At 41.8% G+C, this 13243-nt stretch overlaps 1 protein-coding gene across 5 annotated transcripts in view; it reads right to left on the reverse strand.

The window, feature by feature from the left end:
* Positions 1 to 13243, reverse strand: part of LOC109854514 (basement membrane-specific heparan sulfate proteoglycan core protein-like) — a 161076-nt gene that overhangs the window by 133462 nt on the left and 14371 nt on the right. For all 5 annotated transcript variants that reach the window (XM_020427671.1, XM_020427670.1, XM_020427674.1 and 2 more), the window contains one exon: positions 11081 to 11206. In XM_020427671.1, the coding sequence (XP_020283260.1) occupies positions 11081 to 11206 (126 nt within the window). The remainder of the gene's footprint in view (positions 1 to 11080; positions 11207 to 13243) is intronic.

A 13243-nucleotide genomic window follows, 5' to 3' on the forward strand; every position in this document is an offset into this window, starting at 1 on the left:
CGGATATCCTCGGTTTCCTTTGTAGTTTGCGTTTGGTAAAAGAAAAAAAAAAAGCCCTCTAAAAAAAAAAAAAAAAAAAAAAAAGTACTACATCACGTACGTGTGTAAAACCGTTTCGCGATCAAATTTTCAAGTGAAAACACACGGAAATGCGCTGTGATTTCTCGTGCGATGGTTTTATTGAGATGTGCGCAAGATCGATAATCGAAATAACAACAAATAATTGGGACTGTCCGCAGCGAGGAAACAAAGAGCGAACGAAACGTATTGGACGATAGAGAAATACCGATGAGAGCGAAATATGACAGCACAAGAGGCGGGGCGATGTGCGAGCCGCCGCGGGAAGGAGATGGCTCGGAATAAAACGACCACCTCGTACTATAACCCCTAACGCAATTTCTTCTCTCTCTCTCTCTCTCTCTCTTTCGACCCTCTCGAACCGCGCACTCATAACTCGGTAAAGTGGAATATCTCGAAGAGTCTGTTTCGTTTCGTGTTTCGAACCAATTGTTTCTTTTTTTTTTTTTATGTTTCCTCTTGCTCCTCGGAAAAACTTCACCATTCTTGACCAAATTGTTTGTAAAAACGCTCCTAGAAAGTGATTTAATAACGATGTGTAATGACGATGTTGCTTCGTTCGCGAGCACATTCTCGTTTCTCCGCGTATCATCGTACGATATCCCACATTTTTCTGCTCTTCGATCGCGCGAGAGAAGTTCTTTGTATTATCAGAATAATTGATAATACAGGTATAAATATATTTGCAAATGTTAATGTGGGAAAGAAACGTTCGCGATTAGCTCGTTGATTGATTTTTATCGAAAAGCGGAAACGCGCATTCAATTTTCATCTCGCGGAGAGACAAATACTGCTCATGACAATCGATAAAATGGCAAAACGTCTCCCGGGCAAAAGCATCGATGCCCGGGCATCGCCCCGATGATCGACATATTGCGCAATGTAGCAAGTAACAGGCAATTTCTGTAACAAATAAAGCTAATGCATCAACATCATTACTCAAAGTCTCCAATCGTGATAGCACGGCCGAGATAGGAAAACGTCCCTTTCCGCTCATATTTCACTTCTCTTGAATACAATCTATACCACCTAACTACCCAGAGACTAGAATAGTCCAATGAACGTCCTATTCATTTCACGATAAATGTTATTAATGCAAGCTAAATAAATTATTGCTTTAATTAGCACTTCTGCTGCACGCTGCACCGTCGTTGCGCGTTTCACAAATCCGATAATTGTTTCGAAAACACACACAACACGTTTTTTTTTTTCATACTCGTCGCTGCAAACCCTAATCGCACTCCCAATTTTGTTCTTGTTAAAACATTTGCAATTAGTGAAAAACCGACGTTTAAATGAAGACCTTTTAACTGTCAAAGATGACAAAGAAAGTCGGAACGCAATCGAGCGAGTAACATTCGCCTAAAACGTCCGAAACCGCGCGCTCACAAATCGAAACGTAGACTTGACAAATCCCCGGACGTCGCATTTAACGTTACTCACAATGGAGAACCTATCGGAGCTGGTCAGTCGGGGAGGGGGAGGATGAGGATTAACAAAAAAAAAACCGAGAGAAAAGGGTTCCGCGAATGAAAGAAGCTGAAAATTACTCTCCCGGTCCTGGCAAAATTGAAGCACGAACTTCGTCGACTAACCCCACACGACTAGTCCGTTCGCGCTCTGTCGCACATTCACGGTCCTTTGTCTCCCAGAAACTGATGCGGTATCGCACATGTGTAAAAGTAATATCTGGTATGCCGAGTCAAAGGGGTCTCTCTCCGCGCGCGTTTGAGTTATAAGGTCGGAGCTGCCTGCGTTGAACGCGCAAGCGAGATAAAGAAAGAGGAGGAGAGATAGAAAGAGACGACAGAGAGAGCGCGAGCGGAAGAGCGTCACGCGAGAATATGAAACGGGTTTTCTCTCTTTCCCTCCACGTGTGTATCACCGCCGTATATGCGCGTGTTGGGGGGACAGAAGGGTTGATAAACGTCGACCCTCCCGACTCCAACGTTCCCGCACTCCAGGCCCTCGGTCTTTCCCGCAATCATCTCACCGTCGCCGGTATTCATAAACTACTCAGACAATGTCTGCAACTTCGCGTCGCGAATCGGCGATGCTCCGATGATACGAAATAATAAACGTTCGCACGTCGGCCGAGTTTGACCCTCCGTGTCACACGATTGTGCGTAGAAACGAGAGAACGGTTCCGCTCTTTCCGTTTTACTTTAGAAATTAACGAGCCGAAGTATCGTCGTGTAATTTTATGTATTTTCGCGTATTTATTTGTTTATCAGCTCCGGAGGAGCTTTTTCTTCGCGGCAAAATCGGATTAATCGGGCAAAATCATCGGCGTTGTGCAAGCTCGGATAAACCAAACCAAATGCTGATTTCGAGAGAGCGCGGATAGATCTCCGTTGCGCGCGAACGGAGGTGGAAGCTGACGCGGAACAGGCTAAAATAAATAAACGCCATAATTCACGTTCAACAGTTACGAACGGTTCAATTCGCGATTGGAACCGGTCCAATGGCGGTGGGTGATATAGAGAGAGAGAAAGAGAGAGAGAGAGAGAGAGCGAAGCGCGAGGGTGAGAGATGCGCATTACGCGCGCGCGCGCGCGAACGAGGAGCAAATAACTCGACTTCGATGCGTATCGAGTGCGCATTTTTTTTTTAAATTAATTTAAGAGACAGTATTTCCTGCCGCAGGCTTTCTACCTGCATAATCTCGCGTCGCGTAGTCGCAGCTACGTACCGATTCATTCTCCTTCTCTCTCTCTCTCTCTCTCTTCTTTTTCGACCCGACCTCGCCACTGGTTGAAAATAAGTGGATTACCTTAACTTGATAAAGCGAGGATCACATTTTATCACGTTAAAGAAAAACCTTCTATTTTCTCTCTCTCGCACGTGTGGTTTTTTATTTTTCGCCGTTCCCGATCACAGCACGCCTGCCTCCATCCGCGCTTTAGTGCGTCCTAATTTTCAACCATGTTATTTTTTTTTTTTTTTTTATCGTTCCTCGCAACTATATATTTCTGGCGTTCTTCTTCCTAATCACTTGAGAATCATTTTTCAACGCGACGAAGACGTTGCGCGCGCGCACCGCACACACACAGTTTTTAATCACACCGAAGAAAATGTCTCTCTCCACGACTGACGATTTAGCACATTTTCGAGAAGCTCGCACAATTTTTTGCACACGCTTCTCGCTTCATTATTGCGCGGGTATAATAATTGTTTTGTTTTTTACACACATTCGCGTGGGAAGAAAGAGGGCGAGCGAGCGAAAATGGAGCGTAACAGCAAAATCGTACACACTTAATTTCACTTTGCGCTATCTCGTTTGCTACCACCTCGGCGTTTTCGCGGTTACCGCGAGCGTGTGCACGGGAGATGCGCACGTAATGCGGCCCGCTCCGTCGACGCAGTTGCGGTTAAGTTGGGAGCGCTGAAGGGAAGACAAAAAAGTACGATCCGTGCTGTGAGAGAGAGAGAGAGAGAGAGAGAGAGAAAGCGAGTAAGAAAGACGCGAAACAGGTGATTATCACTTTGTCGCGCGAAAATTCGCTTACTCTACGAATAATTTTGGTTCCCACATCGTTTGCTCGGTACGGAGCTCGCTCGGATAACACACAGGTCAGAAGAAACATCCGGCCGCGAACCTTCGCTTTAATTTATCAACGACGGTTTTGCTAAAGCCGTTAACGTGCCTTTCGCGTTACCTAAAATTATTCTCATTCGTTTCGTTTTCGTCGCGCGTGACACTCTTCGCTTTCGTTTGCGCGTTGAAATGAAATTTGTAAAGAGGCGGGGAGGGAGGGAAAAAAAAAGATCCAAATGAAAGGTATATATTCGAGATTACAAGATCGCGGAAGGATAATTCCGAGGATTAACTCCGGGAGCACTGTGTGGAGTAGGCAAAATTTACATTTATCGTGTATTCCTCTTGCTCGCGAGATAAATTGCCTCCGAGAGGGAGATTCGCGCGCGTGCCATTATTCTTTACCGTCGTGACACGACGGGATAATCTTATCCTTAATGAATGTCCAAGTTAAATTCAATCCTTTAAGAGTTTATAAACGTCTCGACACGCGCGCGCGCGCGCGCGCACGAGAAGGCCGAGGAATTCAATGAGCGATCTTTTTCAATGAGCGGTAGTATAATACACGATATTGCCCACTTCCGCGAGCGTCACGCTCAATTATGATATTAAACTTCCCGCCGACATGGATACGAAGCAATTTCGAGGGATTAAAGTTCCATGCGAGTTCACAAGCGGCAGGCGTTTTCTTCCGTAAGACGCGGAAAATGAGAGGCTTTTCTGAAATGCACATCGCCTTCTCCCCGCCCGCGCGCGGCGTATATATGTATACGCGGCTCTCAATAGTGAATTATTTTCTTTATACAGACGTTACCTGGAAGTTTGGGTTCGAAAACCGCGAATAGAAATAACGACGTATGCGGTAACATCGAATGAAAGACGTAAATAAATTGTGCACGCGCGACGCTGTTATTCGATATATATATATATGTTCCGCGGAATTATCTGTGACATTACCGCAACCGAATGGGCGCTCTATGACGATCTCTTAGCCGGGGAAGACATGACAATAGATGAGGTATTGCGTCGAGGCAGCAATATAAATTGGACGCGGTGGTAAATCCATCTGTCACGTAAGCGAACAAAGATAAACCGATACCGAGATTTGAGTGAATCCGAATAAGTTTATCTTCAAGACTTTTCACGCGCGCGCGCATGTCAATTTCTCAAAAGACTTTTGTCGCGCGAAGACATATGTGCGCGCGGAATCGAATCGCGCGGTTTTTCATCAACATCGAATTTCGAGCAAACGAATAATCAAAAAATTAATCGACAAGTTTTGGGCGAAACACTTAAACGCGCGCACACCGCAAGGTACTTGCTGAGAAATGTTGTCTGCAAAGTCGGTGGATTTTTAAATCAACACTGGAACAACCAAATCCGTCAAAAATGACGGATTTCGAAAATGCAATTTATTTGCAAGAAATGTTCTCTGAGTGGTTTTGTTTTAACATCACTAAAAAAGTAAGCGTGAAAAGTATATTAAAAATGCTTTCTTGGTTAATTGATTGTTCAAATATTAAAAAACTCAAAAGTGACACAACAAACATGTGAAACGATTTACTTCGAATTCTCTTCTGTCAAATTGACGGATGTGGGACGTGATAAAACTAGGTAAGTACACATTCAACTCCGATTGTTCTGATGTTAAAGTGAATTATCAAAAGAGACGATTTGTCGTACCAGGGCCATATACGTGTCGTCGCAACGACTCGGTCTTAAATCGCCGCATTAAAGAATCTCGGAGGCAATAATATTCACACCTCGTCTGATCCGCTCGCACCGGGAGCGCGGGCGCGCGCGCGCACGCGGTTGTACTTTCTCATCGATAATCCTCCACCCACATTCACTGTTCTCCGTAGCAGACCGGGTCTATCTATCCGCGTGTCTGTAGGGTAGTTTATTATTCATTGGGGTTGCATCCCCAACGCGGATAAACGGCGCATTGTTTATGCATTAGCCTGTACCTTGCCTGCCCAACCTCTCGATCTGGTCATTGAGTTGATTCTGCGCCTTTTCTCACATTCCGAAACTACCAAACTTCCTTCGCTTAATTGGTTTCGCGTGCGCTGACACTTCGTTAAAGTGCTACTATCTATAACGCGCATCCGTGACATTTTTCATCCGTCACTTACAATCGATCTACAGAGTGTTCGGGATCGCTTTGAGAGAGAGAGAGAGAGAGAAAGAAAAATGCACGAGATAGAAAAAAGTATTTTTGCCGCGCAACAATTTTCCTCGAAATTTTTCTTAATTCTCGACATCGCTAACTAAGACAATATGCGCGGTATTATATGCAAACGAATGGTTTTGTATACCTGATAAAGCGAAATATATGAAATGCATGAAACACGTCAGATGTATAAAAGATTTTTCGAGTTTGCCAAATCCGCTTTGCCAACCAAATCGCTATAATGCCGTTACAGATTACATCTATTACGCTTCGTAAGAGCAATCCCTCGTTAAAGCCGGCTTCGGCTTTCTCGATTTCGGACGTCGGTGTGGCAAAGAGGAAATGCGATCGCGCCTTTATCACCGGCTCGAAATCGAAGTCCCGATAGTTCGCGCGGCGTGATGATTAATGGCGAACGTCTGTCCTAGACAATTGGAATATAAAATGCGAAATCTCTCTCTCTCTCTCTCTCTCTCCCTCACTCTTTTCTCTTCTCTAAGGGAATATCTGAACGGCATCGTATGAATAAAATAACCATCAATTTTGACGAATCCGCGGTCGCCGTATAAAATTTGCAACAAAAACATCTTCGTTCGCTGCGATTAAATTAAACAGATCAGATTGTTTTTCACAACATTGTTTTCTACTATACACGTCGTTTGATTTTCCATACGCGACGCTCCGCGCGCGTGTTTTTATCCGAAAATTCGATATCGGATACTCGCGGCGCAAATAAAGTTCGGAATTGTTGAATCAAATTATTACGTACTTTAGCATTATGATAACCTTATTGTTTTAAACAATATGCGATGTTACGCGGGACGCATATTTACACGATTCTATACATATATTTCGGTTTTTGCATCCGGTCACCGTGCGCGTGTGTGTGTGTGTGTTTAATATTTCGGTATTATTCAGCTCTTTTCGAACGCGCGACACCTTCATTAGAGCTCATGCAAATAAGCTCTTGTGCCAGTTTTAATCCACTTTACTACACACACTGCTTATGCTTTTTGTTTAAATATATACAATATTTATATTATTTGGAAAACAAAATAATGCGACATTTAGTTCGCGACGAAAATAAACGTGGCTTCAAAAGTTGTTTTATTTGCGAGCTATAGCGTATAAAACATTTCCAAACTTATTTTTGTTACTATTTTGTCAACAGGCGATTGTTATTTATAATATAAATGTAAATAAATGTTGTAAAAGCAAAAGATAAAACTGTGACATTTAAAATGCCATCTTTTGGAATAAAAAAAAAAAAAACAAACAAACAAAAAATAAACCTTGTCCCACGCTTATTTACAATCACACGTATCGCGCGTATCAACAAGTTTTTTTTATATATTTTTAGAAACATCGCGTGTTTGTGTACTTTAGTTTATGATCCTTTTATTTTAATATTATTTCAAAACGATCAACGCTTTATAATGGTTGCTTTGAAAGTTTGCCAAAACGCTAACACCAAAATTATTTCGAATAAACAATATATTTTAATTAAGTTTAAATAATATCATGTATACGTTTTTATAATTACGTGATGCGTGATTCTGCGTGATTTTTTGACGAGAACAAACGCGTGCTTTTTCAAACGTACGTGAAATGTGCGTAAAACTGCGGAAGTCGCGCGCGATAGAAAGTCGAGATTTTCCCCAGTCGATCTTTTAAACGGCGCCCGCATCCGGAGACGGCAATCTCGGTCTGGTGTTGGCAAAACAATAGTTTCGACCGGTGTAATCTCGGACTGTGTTTTAATCTGAAAGAACACCGGGCACGCCGCTGATTGCATTGCATAGTAATCTTAGTTTTTATCGCGTCTCGAGATTGGTGGAGGTGTCGGCGGCCGCGCGAAGGAAGGTTTCCCCACGCGCGCATTCCCCTCGTTGCAATGGATATCGGGGTCACACGGAGGCTGGCGCACTCCGCGTTATACATCACGTATAAATTTCGACGAGAGAGAAGAAACAAGAGCGCGCGGATCAACTGGTGGGAAAAAAAATATCCGCGTAATGCGTATGTTTTGATTCACCGTCGATCGTTTATTTATTTATTTATTTTTTTTTTTACATCAATTGCACAAGAAACGACGAGATCTTTCGTGCGCACATTTGTTGATTATTGTTTTTTTGTTTTATGTGCATCAATAACTCGCCGCGTTAAATTTTTAACGCTGTTGTATATACATTGATAAAACAACAAATCGCGAGCGATTGTTTGTTGTATACTAATTTAAATTTAAAAAGTTAACTTGATGTAAATATTTATTAGAATAACATATTCGTGTGTTTGTATTTTAAAATTTACATACGGAACTTCAGCTTTCTAAAGTTACATAACAAACTTATTAAAATGTTCAAGCACAAACGTTATAAACTCCGGCGTGTGCAAATATCACATTGATATTCTGCAGAACAGAAAATATCGGGGAAAATATCGTTCGCGCGAGCGATAACAGAAACCATAAAAAAAATTCGATATCGCTGACTGACTACGTCAATCGACAGCGACGACTCGCTGTTTTAATTAATAGTCTCTAGGAAAAGATATATATATATATGTATATATATATATACACATATATATATTATATATATATGTACATACATATACAAATGTTGTCGGATCGGAAAAACTTTTATACATCTACCAGAACATCAACATGCTGATGGAATAAAAAACGGTTATTCTACGGCTCTGCCAATACGACATCGCGTGTTTATTTGCCGGATCTCGTCACGAGAGCGCATTCTTCAATCTCCGTGGCAATATTCCGCAAAGCCACCGACGCGTCTCTCTCTCTCTCTCCCTCTCTCTCCCTCTCTGTTTTGCTAGTGAACTGCAATTGCCGCGTTTATATCATTTCTCACCCTTCACGGGCGATAATTAATTACTCTGGAAGACCTTTTAAGTCGCGTTGGCCGCGACGCGACGCAATTATCGCGAACAGCCTTATAATGACGCGCAATTTATGCGTCGTGACAAACTTACCCGTAGCGCCCATTAAATTACTCGAGGTTTTTCTTTGAATTTTTCTTCTGTTTTTGTTTTGCGAAGAGAAAAACCCAATTCGATCGAAAAGCGATCGATTCTCTCTCTCTCTCTCTCTCTCTCTCTCTCTTTTTCTCTCCCGTGAATCGCGCTGTTGCGATAAACGCCAAATGAGGATCGATGGTTTAATCGAACCTTCAATATGAAAAAGAAACGTCAGCGGAGAGAAGTCGGTCGCATTTTTCGGAACCAACGCGCTTTCGGGAAATAAAATGTGCAGATTTGCGATAATGAAGCAATCGGATTACGGCGTGCGATGAATGAACAGAACTGAAACTCGGTGCGCGATGTGTAAATCAAGAAACGTATAAATGCTCTGCTTTATCAGTCGAATCACTTTGATATTCACTGCAAAAATGCTCGCACGACGAAGTCGTGTAAAATAGTCGCGAGATAGAAATGCAGAGGTTTAAATTAAACACACACACACACGCGCGCGCACGCACACGCGTGCGCGTAGAAAAAAACACAAGTCGAGTTTTCAATGTGGAATTAATGGTTTTATAAGTAATTAATGAAAATTATGCTCGAAAAAGCACACCGATTCCTGGGGGCTATTTGGAAAAATGCGAGGATATCATATCGCGGACTCGACGAGTCAAATTAAATTCTTCTCTGCGGGAGTTATCGCAGCGAATCGATTGCTCTTAGCTCGAATTTACGTGCAAAAATTTACCGAAAAAAGTTGAATCGTCGATTGTGCACCTTTTGGAATTCGATAGGCCAATTAATTGCAAACGAATGACGAGTAGCGGCGCGTAAATAAAACTGAATAATTAAAGCGATAAATTCAAAAATAATTGGAACGCCCGCCTAGATCCGAGGGAAAAAGCTGCTTTTCTTCGTTATACATTAATTAGAACAACGCAATGACAGATTTAATCCAGAAAATCATTTCGTGAGAAATTTTTTAACTGAACTTCGTTCATTTCGTTTTCTTTCGTGCTGTTTGCTTGACTCTCTCTCTCTCTCTCTCCCTTTATTCAGCGTATAAAATGTTTTCCTCGTTATATCAACCGCGTTTATTTGTAATTTGCACGATATACATCTAGTTAAAAACAAATGCAAAACCGAACTTAAAATTGGATAAGCCGCGACGTCCGTATAATATTTCCGGGAACGCAAAGTATTTTAATTATCCGGTCTATTTCTTGCTCGCGAACATTGCGCGAACTTTGCTTCTTCGCGTCGTGTCGATCGGTGGTAAAAGTAATCTGCCACGTCAATGGGAAAAAATCGCGGCAACGAGATGGACATTCCATCGGTTTCGCGGCGCGATGCATATGTATTACTCGTCACTCACTCCCTTTAACGAACATTTCGCACGACGTTCCGGTTCCGCTTGCTGTCTTCACGAATATTTCATTTCCGTCATGTTCCCGGCTTCGAGTTATATAAGAAGCCGGGATAGTCGTTAATTACGCAGAGTGCCATTATGCTACGCTTTCGCGTTTGCATGATAAGTCCTTTCTATGATAATTATTGAAAATGGAGCAAAAAAGGGAACGCGAGAAAAAAAAATACATCTTTACATCTCTCTTTGGAAATAGAATTACTTCGACAAGTCGATTACTTCTGCGCGAGTCATTTGTATATTACGGTCGTTATTGATCAAAGATTTAATACTCGGCTTATATTTATGTTTAGAAATTGCAATTTCGTGCACAATGTTGCGGTGTGCGTGACAGCAGACAAAAAAAAAACAGTCTTTGCAGGAAAATATCGAGAGAATACGATGCGATCGTAAATCGTTACGTTTAATATCTCCCATCGATATCTCCCCTCAAATAAATACTTTTATTGATAAAGGAAGAAAGGCATTACCGCGTGGTCGTTAATAATCACGTGAAATAGCGCGGAGATATGTGTGAACGTGTTGCGTTGCAACAACTCGATGAGAAAGATTTAATTTCCGATATAATACCATGTGTGCGCACACTTCTAGTTTTGTAAAAGCATCATTTCCGTAAAGCGTAATAATATCGTATCTCGCGCGCAATAACTTGCATCGTATCTCGTTTAAAAAATCACCGCTAATGAAAGCGTAATAATGTATATTCATCTCACATCGGGGCGTCGCGAAACAAAAAAAAAAAAAAAAAAAAAAACCGAACTAGCATTTTTTCCCCGATCTCGAGCGAGAAATATTTCTGGATTATGAGAGGGATACAACGAGAACATGCGCGCGACGCGCAGTGGTAATGGTAATCGACTGCATTGTGGTAGACGTTACTCACCGGTTTTCACAGTAGGAGACGCCGAGGGCTGTGCGCACAGAACATGCGTGCTTCCTAAGAGCGCCAGGGCAACGCGAAAAAACTTCATATTGCTCATCGTGAGAGTGTGGCTATTCCATGGAAATCCTGAAAGCACACGAGATAATGAATTTTCTTTATGCTCTCCGTGATTAAATGACAGAGATAAGAACAACAAACACATTTATGTCATAATTTAAACAAATCGTGAAAAAAGAGATATATATCATTAAAGTAAACGTAGCGTAGTTTTTATTTATCTATTCGCAGTTCGCAATTACCGTCGTAAAAATATAATGATCATTTTTTTACTGTTTTTGTGAAACAAAAATTTATTTAATAATAGTGTGATATTTTAAAATTCATACGTCTCTCTATCTCTTTTTTTATTGCGTGTATTTATAAAAATTTAATACTTCACACACACACACAACACATGCAGATATATAATTCATATTTTAAAACAATATATATTGATGTTTTTCTCTCTCTAGAGAAAAATAATTATTATTTTATTCCACACACAAACAATTCGGTAGATATCATCGATTCGATGAAGTTACATCTTTCTTTTCTACAAATATGTATCTGTTTGTAATGTAATAAAATGTTAAGTATATTTTTTTAAATATCTATCTAGAGACACACACACACACACACACACAGATAATCAGAGAAATTTGTTTAGCCCGTCACGACGCGATCTTCTCGAACGTATAGATCGACTTCGTTTTCGCATCGAGTAATAAGATCGTCGCTTTCTCGTTTTCTCACGCACAACACCGCCGCCGGGTGAAGAAAAACAGCGAAACAACGATATAGTGTCGTTTCCATCGCGAAATGAGATTCTGATACCGCAATTTGATCACCGCGTGTTGTCGCCGCGGGAGCGGCGTAATAAGGGTGTGTGACGAAGAGGGTAGTAAAACGAAAATGGGCGGCGTGTGAGGAAAACGCGGTGGTTGACTTATCGGAAATTAATATGCTACGAAGCTGCGCGGAGAAATGACATCGCGTCGTCGTTTACGAGCGCGCGGAACGAGGATAGGAAGAGAATTTAAAATAGATTTGCTCACGAGCGAGAAAAAAATACTCATCGTCGTCGTCGTCGTCTGTTCTCCCGCGGAGCTTATCGCGGTTGAGATAACGGGGCGAGTGCTGGGGTGAGTCTTACAAAGCGACTAAGGCACATTGATGGTCGCCGTTAAGAGGATGGGGCGAGACTCGCGGCTGTGTGGCGGCTAGATGGATCCCTTCTCGTCGAGATGAGGGTGAGAGATATCGAGCATTGTATGTCTCCGCGCGCGCAGCAACCGTCGCCCCATCGACTCCCGCGGATTCGCAAGGGCTGATCCACAGAATGGATAGATCGTAGATAAGTAGCGATCTTGCCTCTCACGGAACGTCGCTCGCTCGGTCCGATCCGGCTTAAAGCGACAGAAGTCGAGTGGCGCGACTTCGAGCGTAAACCCACGACTAGAGAATGTGGTTTCGCGAGACGATACGTGTTAGAAAACGAGCCAAACGATTGCGGTGAGGACGCTCTTGAATAGAGTTGACGACTAAACACTTCCGGTGGAAGAAAAAAATACATAAAGAGAAATATACAATGTTCGTGCAGTTCAACAACGATAATGTACGCACACATATGAGTGTTGATGATATACAGTGAGAAAAAAAAACCAATTATTAAATAATAATATTCCTGTTCAATTACGTGTAAATTTATGCCTGGCTGTAACAGATTGAAGAATTTCAAAATTACAAATTCTTTATACCGCATTATTCTTCAATTTATCGTCGATGTGAGTACAACGTTATACAATATCCGTACATGTAGCGCGCATGATTGAATCTTTTCAGACAAAATCGAATGTTAATTTAGTAAAAATGCGTTTTAATGATACGCGCCGAGTTATGTATCGCCAATATTAATTCGCCAATCGATTATTCATACGATATCTCCCATTAGCGGAATGATTTATCACTCGGACGAGATATTGCATTCAAATTTCATTACCTTAATAGGAACAAAATCCTTAATGGCCACATATGCTGCGATATACCCCGGGTAGATAGGAGTCAATAAATAACCACAGCCAACACTCTTCCCTTTCCCTCTCTCTCTCTCTCTCTCTCTCTCTC

The sequence above is a fragment of the Pseudomyrmex gracilis genome, unplaced genomic scaffold, assembly GCF_002006095.1.
Source record: "Pseudomyrmex gracilis isolate BER0280 unplaced genomic scaffold, ASM200609v1 scaffold_69, whole genome shotgun sequence".
Classification (NCBI taxonomy): domain Eukaryota; kingdom Metazoa; phylum Arthropoda; class Insecta; order Hymenoptera; family Formicidae; genus Pseudomyrmex; species Pseudomyrmex gracilis.